At 50.8% G+C, this 21,202-nt stretch overlaps 2 protein-coding genes across 8 annotated transcripts in view; one reads left to right on the forward strand and one right to left on the reverse strand.

The window, feature by feature from the left end:
* Positions 1-310: 310 nt before the first annotated feature.
* On the forward strand, positions 311-19,027 carry LOC122560917 (G protein-coupled receptor family C group 5 member B). 4 transcript variants are annotated; one of them, XM_043712171.2, is made up of 4 exons: positions 311-467; positions 9,998-11,025; positions 13,938-14,047; positions 17,733-19,027. In XM_043712171.2, the coding sequence occupies exons 1-4, from the start codon at positions 316-318 to the stop codon at positions 17,775-17,777; spliced, it is 1,335 nt and encodes a 444-aa protein (XP_043568106.2). In that variant the 5' UTR covers positions 311-315; the 3' UTR covers positions 17,778-19,027. The 4 variants fall into 4 exon arrangements, with proteins under 4 accessions (XP_043568106.2, XP_043568111.1, XP_043568109.1 ...); XM_043712176.2 differs by lacking the exon at positions 311-467 and adding an exon at positions 8,421-8,763; XM_043712174.2 differs by lacking the exon at positions 311-467 and adding an exon at positions 8,793-9,012.
* The window catches only part of iqck (IQ motif containing K), a 99,451-nt gene continuing 97,244 nt past the window's right edge, over positions 18,996-21,202 (reverse strand). For all 4 annotated transcript variants that reach the window (XM_043712177.2, XM_087997573.1, XM_087997574.1 and 1 more), the window contains exon 9: positions 18,996-19,240. In XM_043712177.2, the coding sequence (XP_043568112.2) occupies positions 19,119-19,240 (122 nt within the window). In that variant the 3' untranslated portion in view covers positions 18,996-19,118. The remainder of the gene's footprint in view (positions 19,241-21,202) is intronic.

The following is a 21,202-nucleotide window of genomic DNA, read 5'->3' on the forward strand; positions in this document are numbered from 1 at the left end:
GAAAAAGCTCAGCAGGTCTGGCAGCATCTGTCGAGAGAAGGTCACTAGATCCGAAAGGTTAACTCCGATTTCTCTCCACAGACCTGCTGAGCTTTTTCAGTGAAGGAATACACCTTTTATCCACATATTATCCAACCCCAACGATGTTGGTGACCTTCCAGAGGAAGTGGATACATCATGTTTAAAAGGTATTTGGATAAACTGGTGACTAGGAAAGGTTTGGAGGGATATGGTTTAATTTGGGATTATGGTCGGTATAGACAGGCTAGATCTCCGTGCTGCTGAAATGCAGTAACTTTTTGCCGCTGCGTGAGAATGAAAGGGAGAGTTTTTGTCAAAGCGCGCTCACGGGTTCACCCTGCGGTTTCAGTGAAAGTACAATCCGACCCGAAAAAGCACCTTCATTTGAGAAACGGAGAAACGGTCAAGGGCGCTGGCAGCTGGAGATGTGCTCAGACCGGCAACATGTAAGAACTTAAAGAGATTGCCTTTGAAATTAGTTTGAAGATATCAATGTCATTATGAAGGTGTCTCTTTAATCCTTTAATACATCGCGAGAAACGGGAGCTAGTTGTCCTGGTGAAATACTGCAATGTGGTTTTTGTTTTCAATAGTTCAAGATTGTCGAATGAATAGTTATATTTCTGGACAGCAACTTGTCATTGTATCCTTTTGTGATGTAGTGAGCAGGAGGAAACTAATGCAATGGATTGGATTTTGAAATTCGAATAAACATCTTCTATTGGACGGTGGACCTTCCTAAATGAACCCAGTTTGTTTTTAACATCAATGATCCAGTTAGATAAGGGGGGGGGGGGGGAGTGCTGTTGGTGCAGTGCGGGGTTTACAGAAAATCCCCTCCCCCGAGAAAGGGTTCGGCCTGTGGAACCCCTCCTTCAGAGAAACTTAGCGCCGGTTTCCACACGCCACCCCACCCCACCCCTTCTCTCCGCTCACCCCACCCCACCCCTTCTCTCCGCTCACCCCACCCCACCCCTTCTCTCCGCTCACCCCACCCCACCCCACCCCTTCTCTCCGCTCACCCCACCCCACCCCACCCCTTCTCTCCGCTCACCCCCAGCCCAAATCCCCGCTCATCCCCACCTCCATCCACCACTTCACCCCCTCCCCCCCCCTCACCCCCTCCCCCCTCCCCCCCTCCCCCCCTCACCCCCTCACCCCCCTCCCCCCCCTCCCCTCACCCCCTCCCCCCCTCCCTCCCCCCCTCCCTCCCCCCCTCCTCCTCCCTCCCTCCCTCCTCCCCCCCCTCCCTCCCTCCCCCCCTCCCTCCCTCCCTCCCCCCCTCCCTCCCCCCTCCCTCCCCCCTCCCCCCCCCCTCCTCCCCCCCCCCCCCTCCTCCCCCCCCCCCCTCCTCCCCCCCCCCCTCCCTCCCTCCACCCCCTCCCCTCCTCCACCCCCTCCCCTCCTCCCCCCCCTCCCTCCCTCCACCCCCTCCCCCCCCCTCCCCCCCCCTCCCCCCCCCCTCCCCCCCCCTCCCCCCCCCTCCCCCCCCTCCTCCCCCCCCCTCCCCCCCCTCCTCCCCCCCCTCCTCCCCCCCCTCCCCCCCCCCCCCTCCCCCCCCCCCCCCCCTCGCCCCCTCCCCTCACCCCCCTCCCCTCACCCCCCTCCCCTCACCCCCCTCCCCTCACCCCCCCCTCCCCTCCCCCTCCCCCCCTCCCCCGCCCCCCCTCCCCCCCTCCCCTCACCCCCTCCCCCCCCCCTCCCCCCCCTCCCCTCACCCCCCCCTCCCCCCCCTCCCCCCCCTCCCCCCCTCCTCCCTCCCCCCCCCCCCCTCCTCCCCCCCCCCCCTCCCCCCCCCTCCTCCCTCCCCCCCCCCCTCCTCCCCCCCCCCCCCCCTCCCCCCCCCCCCTCCCCCCCCTCCTCCCTCCCCCCCCCCCTCCTCCCCCCCCCCCCCCTCCTCCCTCCCCCCCCCCTCCTCCCCCCCCCCCCCTCCTCCCTCCCCCCCCCCTCCTCCCCCCCCCCTCCTCCCCCCCCCCCCTCCTCCCTCCCCCCCCCCTCCTCCCTCCCCCCCCCCTCCTCCCCCCCCCCCTCCTCCCTCCCCCCCCTCCTCCCCCCCCCCTCCTCCCCCCCCCTCCTCCCCCCCCTCCCCTCCTCCCCCCCTCCCCTCCTCCCCCCCCTCTCCTCCCCCCCCCCCCTCCCCCCCCTCCTCCCTCCCTCCCCCCCCCTCCCCCCCCCTCCCCCCCCCCCCCCCCTCCTCCCCCCCCCCTCCTCCCCCCCCCCCTCCCCTCCTCCCCCCCCTCCCCCTCCCCTCCCCCCTCCCCTCCCCCCCCTCCCCTCCCCTCCCCCCCCCCTCCTCCCCCCCCCTCCCCCCCCCTCCCCCCCCCCCCCTCCCCCCCCTCCCCCCCCCCTCCCCCCCCCTCCCCCCCCCCCCTCCCCCCCTCCCCCCCTCCCCTCCCCCCCTCCCCTCCCTCCCCCCCTCCCCTCCCCCCCTCCCCTCCCTCCCCCCCTCCCCTCCCCTCCCCCTCCCCCCCCCCCTCCCCCCCTCCCCTCCCCCCCCCCCTCCCCCCCCCTCCCCCCCCCCCTCCCCCCCTCCCCCCCTCCCCCCCTCCCCTCCCCCCCTCCCCCCCTCCCCCCCTCCCCTCCCCCCCTCCCCTCCCCCCCTCCCCTCCCTCCCCCCCTCCCCTCCCCCCCTCCCCTCCCCCCCCCTCCCCCCTCCCCTCCCTCCCCCCCTCCCCTCCCCCCCTCCCTCCCCCCCCCCTCCCCCCTCCCCCTCCCCTCCCCCCCCTCCCCTCCCCCCCCCCTCCCCCCTCCCTCCCCTCCCCCCCCTCCCCTCCCCTCCCCCCCCTCCCCCCCTCCTACCCCCCCCTCCTCCCCCCCCCTCCTCCCCCCCCCTCCCCCCTCCCCCCCTCCCCTCCCCCCCTCCCCCCCCCCCTCCCCTCCCCCCTCCCCCCCCCCCCTCCCCTCCCCCCTTCCCCCCCCCCCTCCTCCCCCCCCCTCCCCCCCCCCCCTCCTCCCCCCTCCTCCCCCCCCCCTCCCCCCTCCCCCCCTCCCCTCCCCCCCTCCCCCCCCCCCCTCCCCCTCCCCCCCCCCTCCCCTCCCCCTCCCCCCCCCCTCCCCTCCCCCCCCTCCCTCCTCCCCCCCCTCCCCTCCCTCCCCCTCACCCCCTCCCCTCACCCCCTCCCCTCACCCCCCTCCCCTCACCCCCCCTCCCCTCACCCCCCCCTCCCCCCCCCTCCCCCCCCCCTCCCCCCCCCCTCCACCCCTCCCCTCCACCCCTCCCCCCCTCCCCTCCCCCCCTCCCCTCCCCCCCTCCCCCCCTCCCCTCACCCCCCCCCTCCCCCCCCTCCACCCCTCCCCTCCTCCCCTCCCCCCCTCCCCCCCCTCCCCTCCTCCCCTCCCCCCCTCCCCCCCCTCCCCTCCCCTCCCCCCCCTCCCCTCCCCCCCCCCCCCCTCCACCCCTCCCCTCCTCCCCTCCCCCCCTCCCCCCCCTCCCCTCCCCCCCCTCCCCTCCTCCCCCCCCTCCCCTCACCCCCTCCCCTCACCCCCTCCCCTCACCCCCTCCCCTCACCCCCTCCCTCACCCCCTCCCCTCACCCCCCTCCCCTCACCCCCCTCCCCTCACCCCCCCTCCCCTCACCCCCCTCCCCCTCACCCCCCTCCCCTCACCCCCCCCCCCTCCCCCCCTCCCCCCCCCCTCCCCCCCTCCCCTCACCCCCCCCCTCCCCCCCCCCTCCACCCTCCCCTCCTCCCCTCCCCCCCTCCCCCCCCTCCCCTCCCCCCCCTCCCCTCCCCCCCCCCCCCCCCTCCACCCCTCCCCTCCTCCCCTCCCCCCCTCCCCCCCTCCCCTCCCCCCCTCCCCTCCTCCCCCCCCTCCCCTCCCTCCCCTCACCCCCTCCCCTCACCCCCTCCCTCACCCCCTCCCCTCACCCCCTCCCCTCACCCCCCTCCCCTCACCCCCCCCCCTCCCTCACCCCCCCCTCCCCCCCCCTCCACCCCTCCCCTCCACCCCTCCCCCCCTCCCCTCCCCCCCTCCCCTCCCCCCCTCCCCCCCTCCCCTCACCCCCCCCTCCCCCCCCCTCCACCCCTCCCCTCCTCCCCTCCCCCCCCTCCCCCCCCTCCCCTCCCCCCCCTCCCCTCCCCCCCCCCCCCCCCCTCCACCCCTCCCCTCCCCCCCCCCCCCTCCACCCCTCCCCTCCTCCCCTCCCCCCCTCCCCCCCCTCCCCTCCCCCCCCTCCCCTCCCCCCCCCCCCCTCCCCCCTCCCCCCTCCCCCCCTCCCCCCTCCCCTCCCTCTTCTCCCCCCCCCTCCCCTCCCTCTTCTCCCCCCCCCTCCCCTCCCTCTTCTCCCCCCCCCTCCCCTCCCTCTTCTCCCCCCCCCTCCCCTCCCTCTTCTCCCCCCCCCTCCCCTCCCTCTTCTCCCCCCCCCTCCCCTCCCTCTTCTCCCCCCCCCTCCCCTCCCTCTTCTCCCCCCCCTCCCCTCCCTCTTCTCCCCCCCCCTCCCCTCCCTCTTCTCCCCCCCCTCCCCTCCCTCTTCTCCCCCCCCTCCCCTCCCTCTTCTCCCCCCCCCTCCCCTCCCTCTTCTCCCCCCCCCCTCCCCTCCCTCTTCTCCCCCCCCTCCCCTCCCCCCCCCTCTCCCCTCCCCCCCCCTCTCCCCTCCCCCCCTCCCCCTCCCCTCCCCCCCCTCCCCCTCCCCTCCCCCCCCTCCCCCTCTCCCCTCCCCCCCCCCTCCCCCTCTCCCCTTCTCCCCCCCCCTCTCCCCTCCCCCCCCTCTCCCCTCCCCCCCCTCCCCCCTTCCCCCCTTCCCCCCCCCCTCTCCCCTCCCCCCCCTCCCCCCTTCCCCCCTTCCCCCCCCTCCCCCCTTCCTCCCCCCTTCCCCCCCCCTTCCCCCCCCCCCCCTTCCCCCCCCCTCCCCCCTTCCCCCCCCTCCCCCCTTCCCCCCCCCTCCCCCCTTCCCCCCCCTCCCCCCTTCCCCCCCCTCCCCCCTTCCCCCCCCTCCCCCCTTCCCCCCCCTCTCCCCTTCCCCCCCCTCCCCCCCTTCCCCCCCCTCTCCCCTTCCCCCCCCTCTCCCCTTCCCCCCCCCCTCCCCTTCCCCCCCCCCTCTCCCCTTCCCCCCCCCTCTCCCCTTCCCCCCCCCTCTCCCCTTCCCCCCCCCCCTCCCCTTCCCCCCCCCCTCCCCTTCCCCCCCTCCCCTTCCCCCACCTCCCCTTCCCCCACCCTCTCCCCCTCTCCCCTTTCACCCCCTCTCCCCCTCTCCCCTTTCCCCCCCTCTCCCCCCTCTCCCCCTCTCCCCTTTCCCCCCCCCCTCTCCCCTTTCCCCCCCCCCCTTCCCCCCCCTCCCCCCCCCCCTCCCCTTCCCCCCCCCCTCCCCCCCCTCCCCCCCTCTCCCCCTCTCCCCTTCCCCCCCCCTCCCCCCTTCCCCCCCCCCCTCCCCCCTTCCCCCCCCTCCCCCCTTCCCCCCCCCCCTTCCCCCCCCCTCCCCCCTTCCCCCCCCCTCCCCCCTTCCCCCCCCCTCCCCCCTTCCCCCCCTCTCCCCCCCTCTCCCCCCCTCTCCCCTTCCCCCCCCTCTCCCCTTCCCCCCCCCCCCCTCTCCCCTTCCCCCCCCCCCCCTCTCCCCTTCCCCCCCCCCCTCTCCCCTTCCCCCCCCCTCTCCCCTTCCCCCCCCCTCTCCCCTTCCCCCCCCCCTCTCCCCTTCCCCCCCCCTCTCCCCTTCCCCCCCCCTCTCCCCTTCCCCCCCCCTCTCCCCCTCTCCCCTTCCCCCCCCCTCTCCCCCTCTCCCCTTCCCCCCCCTCTCCCCCTCTCCCCTTCCCCCCCCTCTCCCCCTCTCCCCTTTCCCCCCCCTCTCCCCCTCTCCCCTTTCCCCCCCCTCTCCCCCTCTCCCCTTTCCCCCCCCTCTCCCCTCTCCCCTTTCCCCCCCTCTCCCCCTCTCCCCTTTCCCCCCCTCTCCCCCTCTCCCCTTTCCCCCCCCTCTCCCCCTCTCCCCTTCCCCCCCCTCTCCCCCCTCCCCCCTTCCCCCCCCCCTCCCCCCTTCCCCCCCCCCCCCTCTCCCCTTCCCCCCCCCCCCTCTCCCCTTCCCTGTCATCAACTGTTTCATCATTGCTCAGCAAATAAAGCAGCTGTTATCCAGAATGACACAAACAAAACTGTGAACACAGCATTAGCTAAATGGTGACAGAAAATAACAATTCTATTCAATTGCAGAGTAAAGTGGAGGAACTGGGGAATGAAAGTGTAGTGGATCTGCTTTTCCAAATACAGTGCTTTAGTCAGATGTAATAATCTATTCTGTTCAGTCGTCTTTGTGACTCAAGGTGCTCCTCTCGGTGAAACTTCCGATCCATTGGTACTATCACTTTAAATAGCTTCTTGGCTATGACCTTCTCAGCCCATGTTTGGGATAACTCAAAAATGTTTCCTAGATGGGAGCATCAGTGCTTAGGCCAACATTTAGAGCTCACTCCTTGTTCTCCTTGAGACTGCGATGGTGAATTACCATCTCGAACAGTTGCTATCCATATGCAACAGCTCACTTGCACACGAAGAGACACAAATAGTACAAAGAGTACATAACCTTTTGGCTGAGAGTTTGATGAACACACAGAGTACAGTATTCATCAGAATATGCTACATTTCATATCTGTCCTGGATATTAGCAACTTGCATTTTATATCTTTAGTTCTGTTAAAGTATCTCTCAGTGCTTTAGTTACAGAATCAAAGACAATTGACACTGAGACAAAGAAAGTGGCATTAAGGGCCTGGAGGGTGGGGAGGGATGTTCCAGATTTTGACCCAGTAACATTGAAGGAACAGGAATTTATCTCCAAATTAGGATAGTGTCTGAATTAGATGATGTTGTCCATTTTAATCTGCTCTCAGTAGCTAATGGCAGTTCACAGATAAGTGAACTGCTGTCATCCTTGTACCTATATCTCCAGTCACTGTGAGGCCAGATATCTGTAGGTTGAAACTTTATTGCTGGAACAGCACAGCAGGTCAGGCAGCATCCAGGGAACAGGAGAATCGACGTTTCGGGCACAGGGCCTTCTTCAGGAACCTGTAGGATATCTGTAGGAAAAAGGTTAGACATGGACTGCTGTGGGTTCAAGAAGGCAGTTCACTTTCACCTTCCCAGGGCACCCAGAGATTAGTAATAAATGATGTCCCAACCAGCAGTGTCTATGGCCCATAAATAAATTTTTGGAAAGAAACTACCCAATTTGCCCTATTTGTGTAATTCAATATGATCAGGGCTGATCTATGACCTAACATCTTCAATTTGCCTCCGGTCCCTTATTCCTACAGACACCAATCTGTCATTATCCGATCAACTGGTTGTAGTTTAAATCTAGAATCAATTACTATTTGTGGAATACAATTTCAAACTTCTGCTATCCTTCTGTGTGGAGAATTGTTCCAAATTTTACACCTGTCTGACTCTAATTTTAGTCTGTACTCTAATCTCTCCCCTTCCTTGGGAAATAAGTTCTGAGCTTAATATTTAAATTTCAAATCTCCCTTTACCATCAAAATTCCCAAGACATAAAAATTAATCATTCTTTTCAATTCCAGCCATATTAAAAGGACCAGCTTTTCATTTTAATTTTTTTTACATCTTTCTACATGCTATGTCAGACAGGTAGTTGGTGTGATGTTCAGTGCTGCCCTCAATGTCAAGATAAAGGGGTTTAAAAAATTTTCTCAGCAGCAAAATGTTTCAAGTTCTTTTTAAAGGCTCTTTAGTATAGCGCTAATTCTAGATTAGACCTTTTTATTGTGTATTAGTTTTTTTTTCTTCAAAGGCTGTAAATATTCAGAGCATACCTGAACGCAGGTTTTGAAAACTGGATACCGTGGTTTGGACAATATAGAATTATTGTCCAAATATTGAAAAATTGCATTGATGTTGGAACGGGAAATAAAGCTACAGACTGGATAAAATAACTCCAGTACAAATAGATATGGTTTTGTGTGCATGCACGGATTTGTGCAGCCATCTAGTTACCTGTCGATGAAGTATACAGTTCACAATCAATTTCAAGTGTTACATCATTCTATTTCCCTTACAAATATTTAGGAAATATTTCTTTCAAATAAATTTGGGCTGAAATTTACTAAGTAACAACACCACAGCAGCGCCAGGCAATGATCATTTCCAACAAGTGGAAGTCTAACCCTTGCCATTTTAATATCATCCCCATCACTGAATCCCCATTATCAACATCTTGGAGGTTACCATTGGCCAGAAACTCAACTAGATTCGGCATATATGGTAGGCGCAAGACCAGGTCAGAGGCTGGGGACAAAAACAGAATTTGCTGTAAAAGCTCAGCAGGTCTGGCAGCATCTGTGGAGAGAAATCAAAATGAACGTTTCAGGTCAGGTGATCCTTACGTTCTGAGGTTCAAGAAGACACCTCAAAGGGGCAACTAGGGACGGGCAATATATGCCAGTGGCGCCCACGAGTGAATAAACAAACTCAAATGTTAGAATTTTCATGAAGTGTTTATGATTTAATTACTCATCTTGGAAAGGCGTTTGTGCGATGTTAATTATAGACTTCCAGCTTCAGTGTGTGACATTGCTGTCGGGGCTTTTGTCGTCACTGCATTTTCAAAAGCAAACCCGTCGTAAGCTGGTTCTCAGGCGGCTGCAGTTGTTTTCAAATGTAAAATCTCTTGAACCTCATCTCCATTGAAGTATTTTGATGCGAGCTATCCGGCTGTCACGTCCTGCTTTGTTAATGTCGTTTAAATCTCTGCTCTGCCTTCAGTCTGACGCACACAGTCATTCCGAGAGCAATTTCTGTGTAAGTCCCTCCCACTCTCTTCATCCCGGGTTTGTCGGTTAAAGCATCTCCCGGTCACCGCGACTCACAGCTGCACCAAGACACCCCTTAAGCTCCAACAGATTTTTTTAAACTAACTATTTTCAAATAGTTAGAATTGACTTTATAAAGACCATTTTGTACAGTAAAACATTACAAGACTGACACATTTTACAGCTAAATAGCAACGTTATTATTAAATGTTTGCTTTATTCTCCGTGTATTTTTAATGTAAGTATAATAATTTTGGTAATCACTTTTTGCTGGTTTAATTGATAGCCTTATCACTTTCTGATTAACCTGCTCATTGTGAAGAATTGCACTGGCGCCGCTGGCCGGTACAGGCGCGTTTAGGAGTTTCGTTTCTGATTCCGGTTGCTGATTGTTTTTGGAATGTTGAGATAAATACTTTTCTGTAGATATCAAACCTGGTTCTGAACGTGGTGGAGATGTGTGTTCCTGTTGGGTTTGGAAAGATTGTTCAGGGGGAAAATGTTGGGTGACAGGTTCTCACGTGGTGATAGAAGCTTACAGAATGGAGTAAGTGGTAAATAAGGTGAGCTCTGAGTGGGAGTCTAGGTAGATTTCCGACTGATCTATGAGATCCCCGCATCAAGGGTAAGTCTCCCTCGTTGGGAATTTGTTTTTCTTTTGGTCAATTGGAAATAGCAAAGACGACATTGCTTTGTGTGTGAGATCTAGGTTCTGTACTTTGGTGATCAATTACAAACTTCTGCCTCGAATTGGGGGAAAAATTATCACCTTTTTGCTCAGATTCCTTTATTTTTAAAAATTGACTGTTGCAAAATGTGACTAGAAAATTAAAACAAAACTTTGTTCGTGCACGAACAATCAGTGCAATTATTTATTGCGTTCCTATGAAATGACCCAAGGAAGGTTGCGTTGTCCCTACCTCTGAGGCAGGAGGTCTGGATTCAAGTCCCACCTGCTGCAGAGGTTTGTAATAACATCTCTGAACAGGTTGGTTAGAAAATGTGAGATGAAGGAGGGTGAGAGCTGTTTATAGGAACCGGTTTGAATAACTGGAGCACTGGCAGCTCGGTCTAATTCAAACGTTAGTCTTTTTACAAAGTGAAGCTTCCAAAGCAGCGAATCCCTCCCAACTGCTGCTGCTTCACCATGTAATGCTGTACAGTGCAGTCATATCTGGAGCTAACGTGTACCTTTTTCATCCCCTGCCCCCACCCCATTGCAGCTTCTCTTTGGGCATCATGAAACCGTTTCCAGCTGCATCCTTGGTCCTTCTCTTGGTGATTAGTTCCGGCTCCTCTCAGAACACCAGCAACCCGGTTCCACACCGAGGCTGTGGGTTACAGCTCCTGCCTCACTACGTGAACCTGTGCAGCCTGGATGTAATCTGGGGTATCGTTGTGGAGGCAGTGGCCGGCGCTGGAGTGCTTACTGCATTCCTACTGATGCTGATTCTGTTGGTGAAGCTGCCGTTCATTAAAGACAAGGAGAAGAAGAGTCCGCTGGGAATCCAGTTCCTGTTCCTTATTGGCACACTCGGCCTGTTTGGACTATCGTTTGCATTTATTATCCCGGAGGATGGGAGAACGTGTCCCACCAGGAGGTTTTTGTGGGGAGTTCTGTTCGCCCTGTGCTTTTCCTGTCTCTTGGCTCAGGCCTGGAGGCTGCGCCAGTTGGTTTCCCATGGCCAAGGGCCATCAGGTTGGCTGTTGGCTGGGATCGCGGTCTGCCTGATGTTGGTGCAGGTGATCATTGCAGTGGAATGGCTGATCCTGACTATTGTCCGGGACCGTCAGGCTGCCTGTCAATATCAGCAGATGGACTTTGTCATGGCATCGATTTACGTGATGTTCCTGATGGCTGTCACTCTGTTACTCTCCTCCTTTAGCTTGTGTGGAAAGTACAAGAAATGGAAAAAGAATGGAGCCTGTGTGCTGGTCACCATCAGCTTGTCCATCCTGATCTGGGTAGCGTGGATTGTCATGTATCTGTACGGCAACAAGGAACTGAAGAAGCAGCCCCTGTGGGATGACCCGTCCCTCTCCATCGCGCTGGTTTCTAATGGCTGGGTATTTCTCCTGTTTCACGCTATCCCCGAGCTCCATTGCTCCATTGTCCCAAGCAAACAAGCCCCTCCTGACTACTTTGATGCCGTTCAGCCAAGAATCCGGGAGACTAACTTCGAAGAAGAATTGCAACTTCCACGCAGTTACATGGAAAATAAAGCCTTCTCTTTGGATGAGTCTGGGGCAGGTAAAAAAAAAACTTCTGCTTTGGTACTTTTGCCAAAGTTTTCATTCTTGATGAACATTAACCTTTTGTTTGTTGTTGTCTTCTATTTTTTTCCTCCAAAAATAAACATATCTAACCCATATCCTCGTAATGGGAGGACACTATTCTTACCCAGGAATTAACTCATTCCATTTTACTGCAAGCTGTACTGAGGGAGGATGTATCAGAGGACTGGTGCAGTGAGGCAGTATGGGTAGAACTGGAACGGGAAGGGGGAAATCACAATGCTGGGGTATAGCACAGGCCTCCCAACTGCCACCGGGAGATAGAAGTGATGATATGTAGACAGATTTTGGAAAGATGTAAAAGCAGCAGAGTTGTTTTGGTGGGTGACTTTAACTTCCCCCTATAATTGACTGGGACTCACTGTACTAGGAACTTTGTGGCAGAATTTGTACAGGCCATTCAGGAGAGTTTCTTAACACAGTATGTAAAACATTAACCCCTCCCCTGGTTGGATACTGGATCTGGTTTTTGGGAATGTGCCCAGCCAGGTGAGTGAGGTGTCAGTGGGGGAGCATTTTGGGAGTAGTGACCATAATACAGTGAGTTTTAAGATACTCATGGATAGGGATAACAGGAGTCCATGGGTGAAGGTGTTTAACTGGGGGAAGGCACACTATAACAATATTAGGCAGGAACTGGAGAATGTTGATTGGAGGCAACTGTTTGAGGGACATTTGGGAGTATTTCAAATGGCAGTTGATACGAGTTCAGGAGTGGCACATTCCTGAGAGAATGAAGGATAGGTGTGGTAAGTTACGTGAACCTTGGGTATCCAGGGATGTTAGGACTTTGGTCAAAAATAAGGAAACATACATAAGGTCTAGGAGGATGGGAACTGATGAAGCCCTTGAAGTATATAAGGAAAGTAGGAAGGAGCTTAAACAAGGAATTAGAAGGATTAAAAGGAGTCATCAGAGTCAATAACTAACAGGATGAAGGAGAATCCCAAGGCTTTTTAATAATATATAAAAAGCAAGAGGGTAGTCAGGGAAAGAATTGGCCCACACAAGGACAAAGGAGGGAATCTGTGTGGAGCCAGAAGATGTAGATAAAGTCCTAAATGAATACTTTGTGTTGGCATTCACCAAAGAGAAGGAATTGGTGAAGGATGACCTCAGGGAAAGGAGGGTTGAATCTCTAAACCAAGTTGCTATTAAAAAAGGAAGAGGTGTTGTGTGTCTTTCAAAATATTAAAGTAGATATGTCCCTGGACCTTGATGGGATCTACCCCAGAAAATCGAGGGAGATGAGAACAAATTGTGGGAGCATTGACAGACATCTTTGTATCCTCTTTTGCCACAGATGGGGTCCCAGAGGACTGGAAAATAGCCAATGTTGTCCCATTATCACTGTTACCCTTCTTAAATAATCCAGAAAAGTACAGACCTGCGAACCTCTCATTGGTGGTAGGGAAATTATTGGAATAGATTCTCAGGGACAAGATCTATACACATTCAGAAGCAAATAGACTTATTAGCGATAGACAGTGCGGGGGGAGGTAGAGTTTTTTTTTGAGGAGGTGACGGAGATGATTGAGGGAAAAGTGGTTGATGTTGCCTACATTAACTTCAGTAAAGCCTTTGACAAGGTTCCTCATGGCAGACTAGTACAAAAAGTGAAGTCACATGGTATCAGGGGTGAAATGGCAAGATGGATACAGAGCTGGCTTAGTCATAGACAGAGGGTAGTGGTGGAATAACGTTTTTTGAAATGGAGGGTTGTGATGAGTGGTGTTCCACAGGGATCAGTGCTGGGACCTCTGCTGTTCGTAGTCTATATAAATGATTTGGAGGAAAACATAGTTGGTCTAATTAGTAAGTTTGTGGATGATACAAAGATTGATGGATTTGTGGATATTGAGGATTGTCAGAGAATACGGCAGGATACAGATCACGTGGATGCTTGGGCAGAAAAATGGCAGGTAGTTTATTCTAGACAAATGTGAGGTGATTCATTTTGGAAGGTCAAGTACAGGTGGAAATTATACAGTGAATGGCAGAACCCTTAGGAGTATTTATATGCAGAGGGATCTGGGTGTGCAGGTCCACAGATCACTGAAGGTGGCAGCACAGGTAGATAAAATGGTTTTTAAAAAAAAAGGCCTATGGCATGCTTGGCTTCATGGCAAGTGGCATTGAGTATAAGGATAGACAAGTTATGCTGCAGCTTATAGAACTTTAGTTAGGCCACACTTGGAATATTAGCTACGTTCTGGTCACCACACTACCAGAAGGATGTGGATGCTTTGGAGAGAGTAGAGAAAAGGTTTACCAGGATGTTGCCTGGTATGGGGGATTTTAATGATGGAGAAAAGTTAGTCAGACCACTGTCAAGATGTTGGAGTGAGGACAGGGAGAAGTGGGCAGGAAAGTTTTGAGAGATTTGCAAGGCAGGTTTTTCACACAAAGGGTGATGTGTGACTGGAACATGCTGCTAGAGGAGGTGGTGGAGGCAGATACAATAGCAGCATTCAAGAAACACCTGGACGAATACATGAATAGGAAGGGAATAGAAGGATACAGATTCTGTAAGGGAAGACCGTTTTAGTATGAAAATATAAAATGTGGGCCAAAGGTTCTGTTCCTGAACTGAATTTGTTTTTTGTTCTTTGATATTGCTAAATGTTTCTAAAAAATGATAGCCACTAGAAGGGCTGCACAGACACATTTACCTGAAAATGTTTACTGTATTGTGTAGTTCAGATATTATAAGCCATGATATTTGGTTTCTATTGATTTACTCGAATTACATTTTCACCATGTCATACATTGAAGTAGTGGAATAAAGTATTAGATTTTGAGGTTGAGTTGTATTGTTTTGGTTTTATACCACTATGCAAATTTTTCTTTTATTTTATCCCATGACAGCTTTTAAATCAGGATTTCGCAATGGCAGTCTGGGTCATAGACCCAATATTCAACTTCGCAGTAATGTCTATCAACCCACTGAAATGGCAGTTGTTCTTAATGGTGGAAACGTAAGTTTTTCTTTAAAAAAAATCCATTATTGACCCATGAATCTAACTCCTGTTAGTAAATCTACATTTTAATTTTATCTGAAAGTGGAAAACTTGTACTAATTTATAAGTTGATCTTAAAATATCAACAAATCATGTTTGAAACTAAACAGCTTGGAATTATGAAAACATCTTCTCCATTGCTGGATAATTATATTGTCAAGTATTAACTTAAAATTACAATGTATTTCATCGAAAACATTTCAGCCTTCACACTCAGATGGAGTTAAAATAAGCAACTACTTTACATGCTCACTATTTATATATAAAGTTGCTGACCTTAACAGTGCCATCTTCCCCAGCTGCCAATAGAGGCTGAATCAGCATGGGTAGAATCTCAGCTTTTTGTTCCAATTTTGAGATCAGCTTCCCATCTCTTATCTATTTTTTTCTCTCTCAAAGAAAGTTGACTTTAATTTTGTGTACTTTCATTTTAAATTTCTGAAGCACAGAACATGTGTCTGATTTCTAAAACTTGTGGGTGCCTTACTCAATTGAGCTGAGCATCCCCACTAAAAAAAAATGTTTTCATAGGTTACCCTTTTTTTAAAAGTTATTTTAATTAAATCTTCGCATTTTTAGGCAGTATTAAGAAGTTTGTTTGTTTCTCTGAACTGACTTGCAAGTGGGAGGTAGACTGTACAGGACACACAGGATTTTATACATTCCTCACACACCGAGCACCAAACTCTGGCTAAAAGTTCAATAGGAATGTTGAGGACAAGGTTTGGTGTGCCCAATATCCCAAATGGCTGCCACACACCAATTTATGCTGGGTTCAATGGATTTTTGCGTTAAGGCAAGACTTCTCCTTTTATCTGGAGGAGATTGGATTGGCTAACAGCTTTGTAGTGCCAGAATTACTACAGGGACTACAGGCAATTTCCAAAGCTGAGGGACCCAACAAATCATGATGCCCAGAACTGGGAGTCTGATGAAGTGGGAGAATTGACTGAGCTGCCAGGTTCAAGAGGTTGGGAGGGCATGGATGCTCTTGTTGAATGGGGGTGCCTTTTAAAATTAATCTCAGGATGTGATCTTGGTCAGCTGGGGAAGTGGGCCGATAAATGGCAAATGGAGTTTTAATATAGATAGGTGTGAGGTGTTGCATTTTGGAAAGTGAAATCATAGGTGAATCATAGGGTCTTAAGGAGTGTAGTGGAACAGAGGGACTTGGAGTTCAAGTGCATGGTTTTCTGAAAATGGAGTCACAGGTAGACAGGGCAAGGAAGAAAGCTTTTGGCACACTGGCTTTCATCAGTCAGGGCACTGAGTATAGAAGTTGGGAAGTTACATTGCAGTTGTACAGGATGTTGGTGAGGCTCACTTGGAGTGTTATGTTCAGTTTTGCTCATCCTTTTAGTAGAAAGGAGGTTATTAAACTGGAAAGGGTGCAGAAAAAATTTACAAGCATGTTGTCAGGACTCGAGGGTCTGAGTTCAGGGAGAGGTTGGACAAGTTAGGACTTTCTTCTTCAGTATGTGGGAGATGGGTTGGGGGGGGGGGTCTTTATAGGAGTGTATAAAATCATGAGAGGCATGGATAGGGTGAATGCACTCAGTTGTTTTCCCAGGGTTGGAGAATTGAGGACTAGAAGAAACCAGTTTAAGGTTAGAGGGGAAAGAATAAAAGGGAACCTGAGGGGCAATTATTTTACACAGAGGGTGGTACACATACAGAAGGAGCTGCCAGCGGAAGTGGTTGAGGCAGGTACATTAACAACATTTAAAAGGCATTTAGACAAATACATGGATAGGAAGGGTTTAGAAGGATATGGGCCAAGTGCAGTGAAATGGAGTTAGTGATGGACATTTTGGTCGGCATGGACCAGTTTGGGCCAAAGGGCCTGTCTCCGTGCTGTAGGACTCTGTGGGTGTTACTGACTCAGCAGCATTTCTTGTTCATTTCTAACTATCCATGAGGATTTTGGTGAGCCACTGCAGTCCACATTTTGTAGGTTGACCTGCAATGCCCTTAGGGAGGGAGTTTCAGGATTTTTGACCCAGCGACATTGATGGATTGGTGATATATCTCCAAGCTAGAATGTTGAATGGCTTAGAAGTGAACTTATGGATCATGACGTTGCTATGTATATGCAGCCCTTCCTTCTAGATGGAAGTGGCTGTGGGTTTGGAAAGTGCTGTCATACAAGCCTTGATGAAGTTCTACAGTATATCTTGTAGATTGTGCAGCAGGAATAGTGTGCACTTTGATGTGGAGAGTGAATGTTTAAGACTATGGATGAGTTGGAAATTAAGCAAGTGCTCTTGGAGCTGTATCCATCCAGGCAAGTGAAGAATAATCCATTAAACTTTGATTTGTGCATGTAGATGCTTTGGGGAGCCAGGTGAGTTACTTGCTGCATAATTTTCAGCCTTTAACCTGCTCTCAAGTCACAGTATTTAAATTGCTGGTCCAGTTCAGTTTTTTTTCAGTGACAGTGTGGGATTCAGCAAAGGACATGTTATTGAATGTCAAGCAGACATGGTTGGATTGTCTTGTTAGAGACAATCATAACCCACAACTTGTGTGGCACAAATGTTACTTGCCACTTGTCAGCCCAAGCCTGGATATTGTCCAGATTTTGTTGCAATTGAACATGGACTGCTTCAGTATCTGAGGAGTTGCAAATGGTGCCAAACATTGTACAATCATCAGCAAATACCTCCTTCCCCCCCGCCCCCCCCAAGTCTGATCTTGTGACTGAGGGAAGGTCATTCAAGCAGCTGAAGATGGTTGGGCTCAGGATAGTATCCTGGAGAATTCCTGCAGCGATGCTCCAGAGCTGAGGTACCAGGTATGACTGCAGTAAGTGGAGATTATCCCATGATTCCTATTGGTTCCAGTTTTGCAAGGGCTCCTTGATGCCACGCTCAGTCAACTGCTGTCTTGATGTCAAGGGCTTTCACTTGCCTACCATGTTATCAAAATTTAAAGTACGCTTCTGCATGTAATTATTTGCTTTCAACATATCCAGTAAGTTTAGCTCTTGCCTACTGTGGAAAATATATCAACTTCATGACATTTTAATGCAGTAACTGGTGACAACAAAATGTAACTGTCAAAAAGCTAAAAGGGGAATGGCACAAATTAGAGGGCCAGTACAGACATGATGGACCAAATAGCCTTCTCCTATGCTGTAATAATTAAGCATAAAAATAAATTTTAACTTTTAAATTTCAGCTTTTGAGCTATTTACTTTAAGGCTGAGGGAGACTGATTACAAATCAATAAGGGAATTGCAGCATTATAGAGAAAAGGCAGGAAAATGGAGTTGAAGATTATCAGATCAGCCATGATCTGATTGAATGGCACAGCAGACCCAATGGGCTGAATGGCCTACTTCTCCTGTGTTCTGTTATTAAGGTATTGCACATTGTAGGTGAAAGTGAGGACTGCAGATGCTGGAGATCAGAATCGAATGTGTGGTGCTGGAAAAGCAGGTTAAGCAGCATCAAAATCGACGTATTGGACTAAAGCCCTTAATCAGGAATGAGTCCATGTTGATTTTTCCGCTCCTCAGATGCTGCCTGACCTGCTATGCTTTTCCAGGACCACACTCTCAACTCTATTGCACATTGTAACCTATTTGACTAAGGTGTTTTAACTTCTAGCCAGTAACTATAAGTTTTCACTACTTTTTCAGGTACCATCAGCTCCTCCAAGCTATGCAGGAAGACACCTTTGGTGAAAGCTAAACAATTTTTAAGTTATGAGCAAACTCCATCAATTCAAATGGTGAAGACGGTGGTAGCAACACGAGTAGGAGCAGATGGAAGCCCAATCAATTGGGAATTTATTCTAATGTGATCTTTTATAGGACGTACAGCAAAGCTTATATCTTTACATGAAATCAGCCTCCAAATGAAGAGGAGAACCTTTGCAGCTCAGAGTATTTTTGTGTTGATGTGTATATATAGGGATTATATTACATTAATAAACTGGCTGTGTGTAACTTTCAATATTGCTTCATTTCTGCAAAACCAGTATCTACTAGATATTATATTGAAACACCCTGCAGGAGATGGGATGATCTTTCTATCTTTTGTGATTTTATTGCAGCACTAGTAATGTATGTCATTAATCAGACCCGTTAATTGAAACTGAGCAGTAATTTTAATATAGTTATTCAGCTATTTCCTAATATCCTATAGAAAAGCTGTAATGTAAATTGTGGCAATTGACCGTTCTTTCAAGTGTAGTTTATTCTAAACCTTCAGCAATGTTTTCCTTTGGCAATAGAGATTCAGTCTGGTGGGTGTGTACTTTATACAGGAAGAGAGAGAGAGAGAGATGGAAGTTTTGATCATTAGTGTTTTTAATGTGCTTTGTATGCAATAAGATTTTTTTTGTTAATGCCATACTTATAGTTAAAATAGTGGAACAGAAGATTAGTCAAATACAGACTTTTAAAGCTTGTATATACCTCATCCTTAATTATCCACTTTTTAAATAATAGCTTCAATTTTGAAACGTCAACTAGCCAAACTTCTTGTAGCTACAGGAAGAAATTTCCATTTGGCTCATCAAAATATAAAGCCACTTCATTGACTTTTTTCAAAACATAGGATACACTAAGGACAAAATTACAGACATTGGCAGAAAACAAGATTTTTATTAAAAAAAATTGCTCTTTCACATACTGCAAAGCCAAATATCTCGGTTCACAGCCTGTCTTTGGCACAACAGAATTTACAACCAAACTACTGCTCAAACAATTGACAAGTCAATTGAACGTTGTGCTTTTTGTAACAGGACTGTGAAAGTTTTGCACATAGTTTTTACAAACTAATGAAGACAATCAATTTGTGCATATACCTGTCTGTTCACATGTGCGGGAGTGCATAAGTATAATTATAGATATGTCACATGTTGATAATATAAAGCATGTGCAAAAGTTTTATTTTCAAGATGCTACTAAAATAAATGAGATTATATTTACTTAGTGTCAAATGTCTTTGCTTTTGAAATGCAGAACAACATTCAATACAGTCAAATACAAATTGGAGAACAAAAAACAATTTGCATGCAATTAATCACAAGCTTCTCTGATGTTCAGCATTATTTCATACTGGGTAGGTGAAGGTACTTTAACAGGCACTTCCTCAGAAGAGTGGGGAATAGACTCTTCATGGTCTTCCATTTTCTGTCCAACTATATAAAAAGTAAAACAATTCATCAGTCAAACTATGAAATATGAATTTTTAACAATGGTTTATAGAATCATTACTAACCAGTTAATAATATTTAATGTCTGCACTGAACATCTTTCATTGAGAACAGGAATAAAGCAAGGAAATGTTCACTTTAGCTGTAAGCTTCAAATCCTGAAACTGGCCGTTACTGCACCTTTTTTGATTTCTGAACTACTTTTGGACCCCAAGGATAGTGAAGCAGACTTCAATATTGAAGTCCATCTCTTTCTTTGGAAAAGGCTACAGCAATGTTTTTGAACAAACTAAAACATCACTCAACTATGCAAGGTGTAGGGCAGGCCTCTGTAAATGGTGAGAAAGAAGGGATGCGTTCTACCATGAGAGCTAGCTTTCAGCCTGAAAGCATTGTTTGAGCTGAAATCACTACATTGATGGTAATGTACTTTTTTAATGTTGAAAGCTCAAAAAAATGGACTTTGTATCTGTTTAGGCTTCATTGCTCAGACCTTTTTGAGGATAGAAATTGGGAAGTCATCTTGAGGTTGTACAGGTAATTGGTGACTGCGAGTGTAGCGCTGGAAAAGCACAGCAGGTCAGGCAGCATCCTAGGAGCAGGACAATCGACGTTTTGGGCAAATGCTCTTCGTCAGGTCATTGGTGAGATCTCTTCTGGAGTACTGTGTCCATTTCTGGTTGCCCTGTTATAGAAAGGATATTACTAAACTGGAGAAGGATCAGAAAAGATTTACCAGGATGTTGGTGGGAATGGAGGGTTTGAGTTATAAGGAGAGGCTAGATAGGCTGGGAATTTTCACTGGAGTGTAGGAGGTTGAGGGGTCACCTTTCTAGAGGTTTAAAAATTATGATGGATAAAGATTAAAAAAAAACATGGGGGGGGGCAACTTTGTTACATAATGGCTTCTGTGGGATGAACTTCCAGAACTAGAGGCCATAGGTTTAAGGTGAGAGGGGAAAGATATAAAAGAGACCTAAGGGGCAACTTTTTCACCCAGAGGGTGGTACGTGTATGGAATAAGCTGCCAGAGGAAGTGGTGGAGGCTGGTACAATTGCAACATTTAAGAGGCATTTGGATGGGTATATGAATAGGAAGGGTTTGGAGGGATATGGGCTGGGTGCTGGCAGGTGGGACTAGATTGAGTTGGGATATCTGGTCGGCATGGACGGATTGGACCGAAGGGTCTGTTTCTGTGCTGTACATCGCTATGACTCTATAAGTGGTGGTGTAGGTACAGTTACAACTTTTAAAAGACATTTAGATAAGTAAGTAATGAATAAGAAATGTTTGGAGGGGTGTGGGCCAAGTGTAGGCAGGTGGGATTAGTTTAGCTGGGATTAAGGATGGCATAAACTGGTTAGACCGAAGGGTTTTTTTCCTTGCTGTACGACCCTATGAGAAGGTAATTTTTGGAAGCACATAACTATTTTTAAACTTGGGGGCGAAGATATGAATAATGCCATTTATTAGCCAAAATATTTAGTTAAATATTTGAATATGCCAGATCCAGTTGTATAGGTTTTACTTTAAATTTATGGGTTGTGGGTATCACTAGCTTGACCACAATTATTGCTAATGGTAGTGAGCTGCTGCAGTCCTTGGAGTGTGGGGACCCGCACACACGCACATCACCTAATTGAGACCTGGTGACAGGGGAGTTGGGCCATTTGCTTTATTGTGGGGAAAACACTTTTTTTGTTCATTCTTTTTGAATGTCTATATTGGTGGAATATGGCTGATAAGCAGACTCAGCTGGTCCTCCCTTCCCTGCATTGCAAAGGATATTGCCTGAGATCACTCTCAGCAGGAACAAATAAAATGTCTTATGAGTGAACCCAAAGTCCTGTTAGGACTTTCAGCCACCACTGAGAGATTGATTGATTGATTCATCTGAATGATACAGACCTTTGGGTCTGTCATTGTCTTAACTGCCCCCAGGATGC

The sequence above is a fragment of the Chiloscyllium plagiosum genome, unplaced genomic scaffold, assembly GCF_037043375.1.
Source record: "Chiloscyllium plagiosum isolate Xiang-an unplaced genomic scaffold, Cpla_swu_hap1 HiC_scaffold_20, whole genome shotgun sequence".
NCBI classification, from domain to species: Eukaryota; Metazoa; Chordata; class Chondrichthyes; order Orectolobiformes; family Hemiscylliidae; genus Chiloscyllium; species Chiloscyllium plagiosum.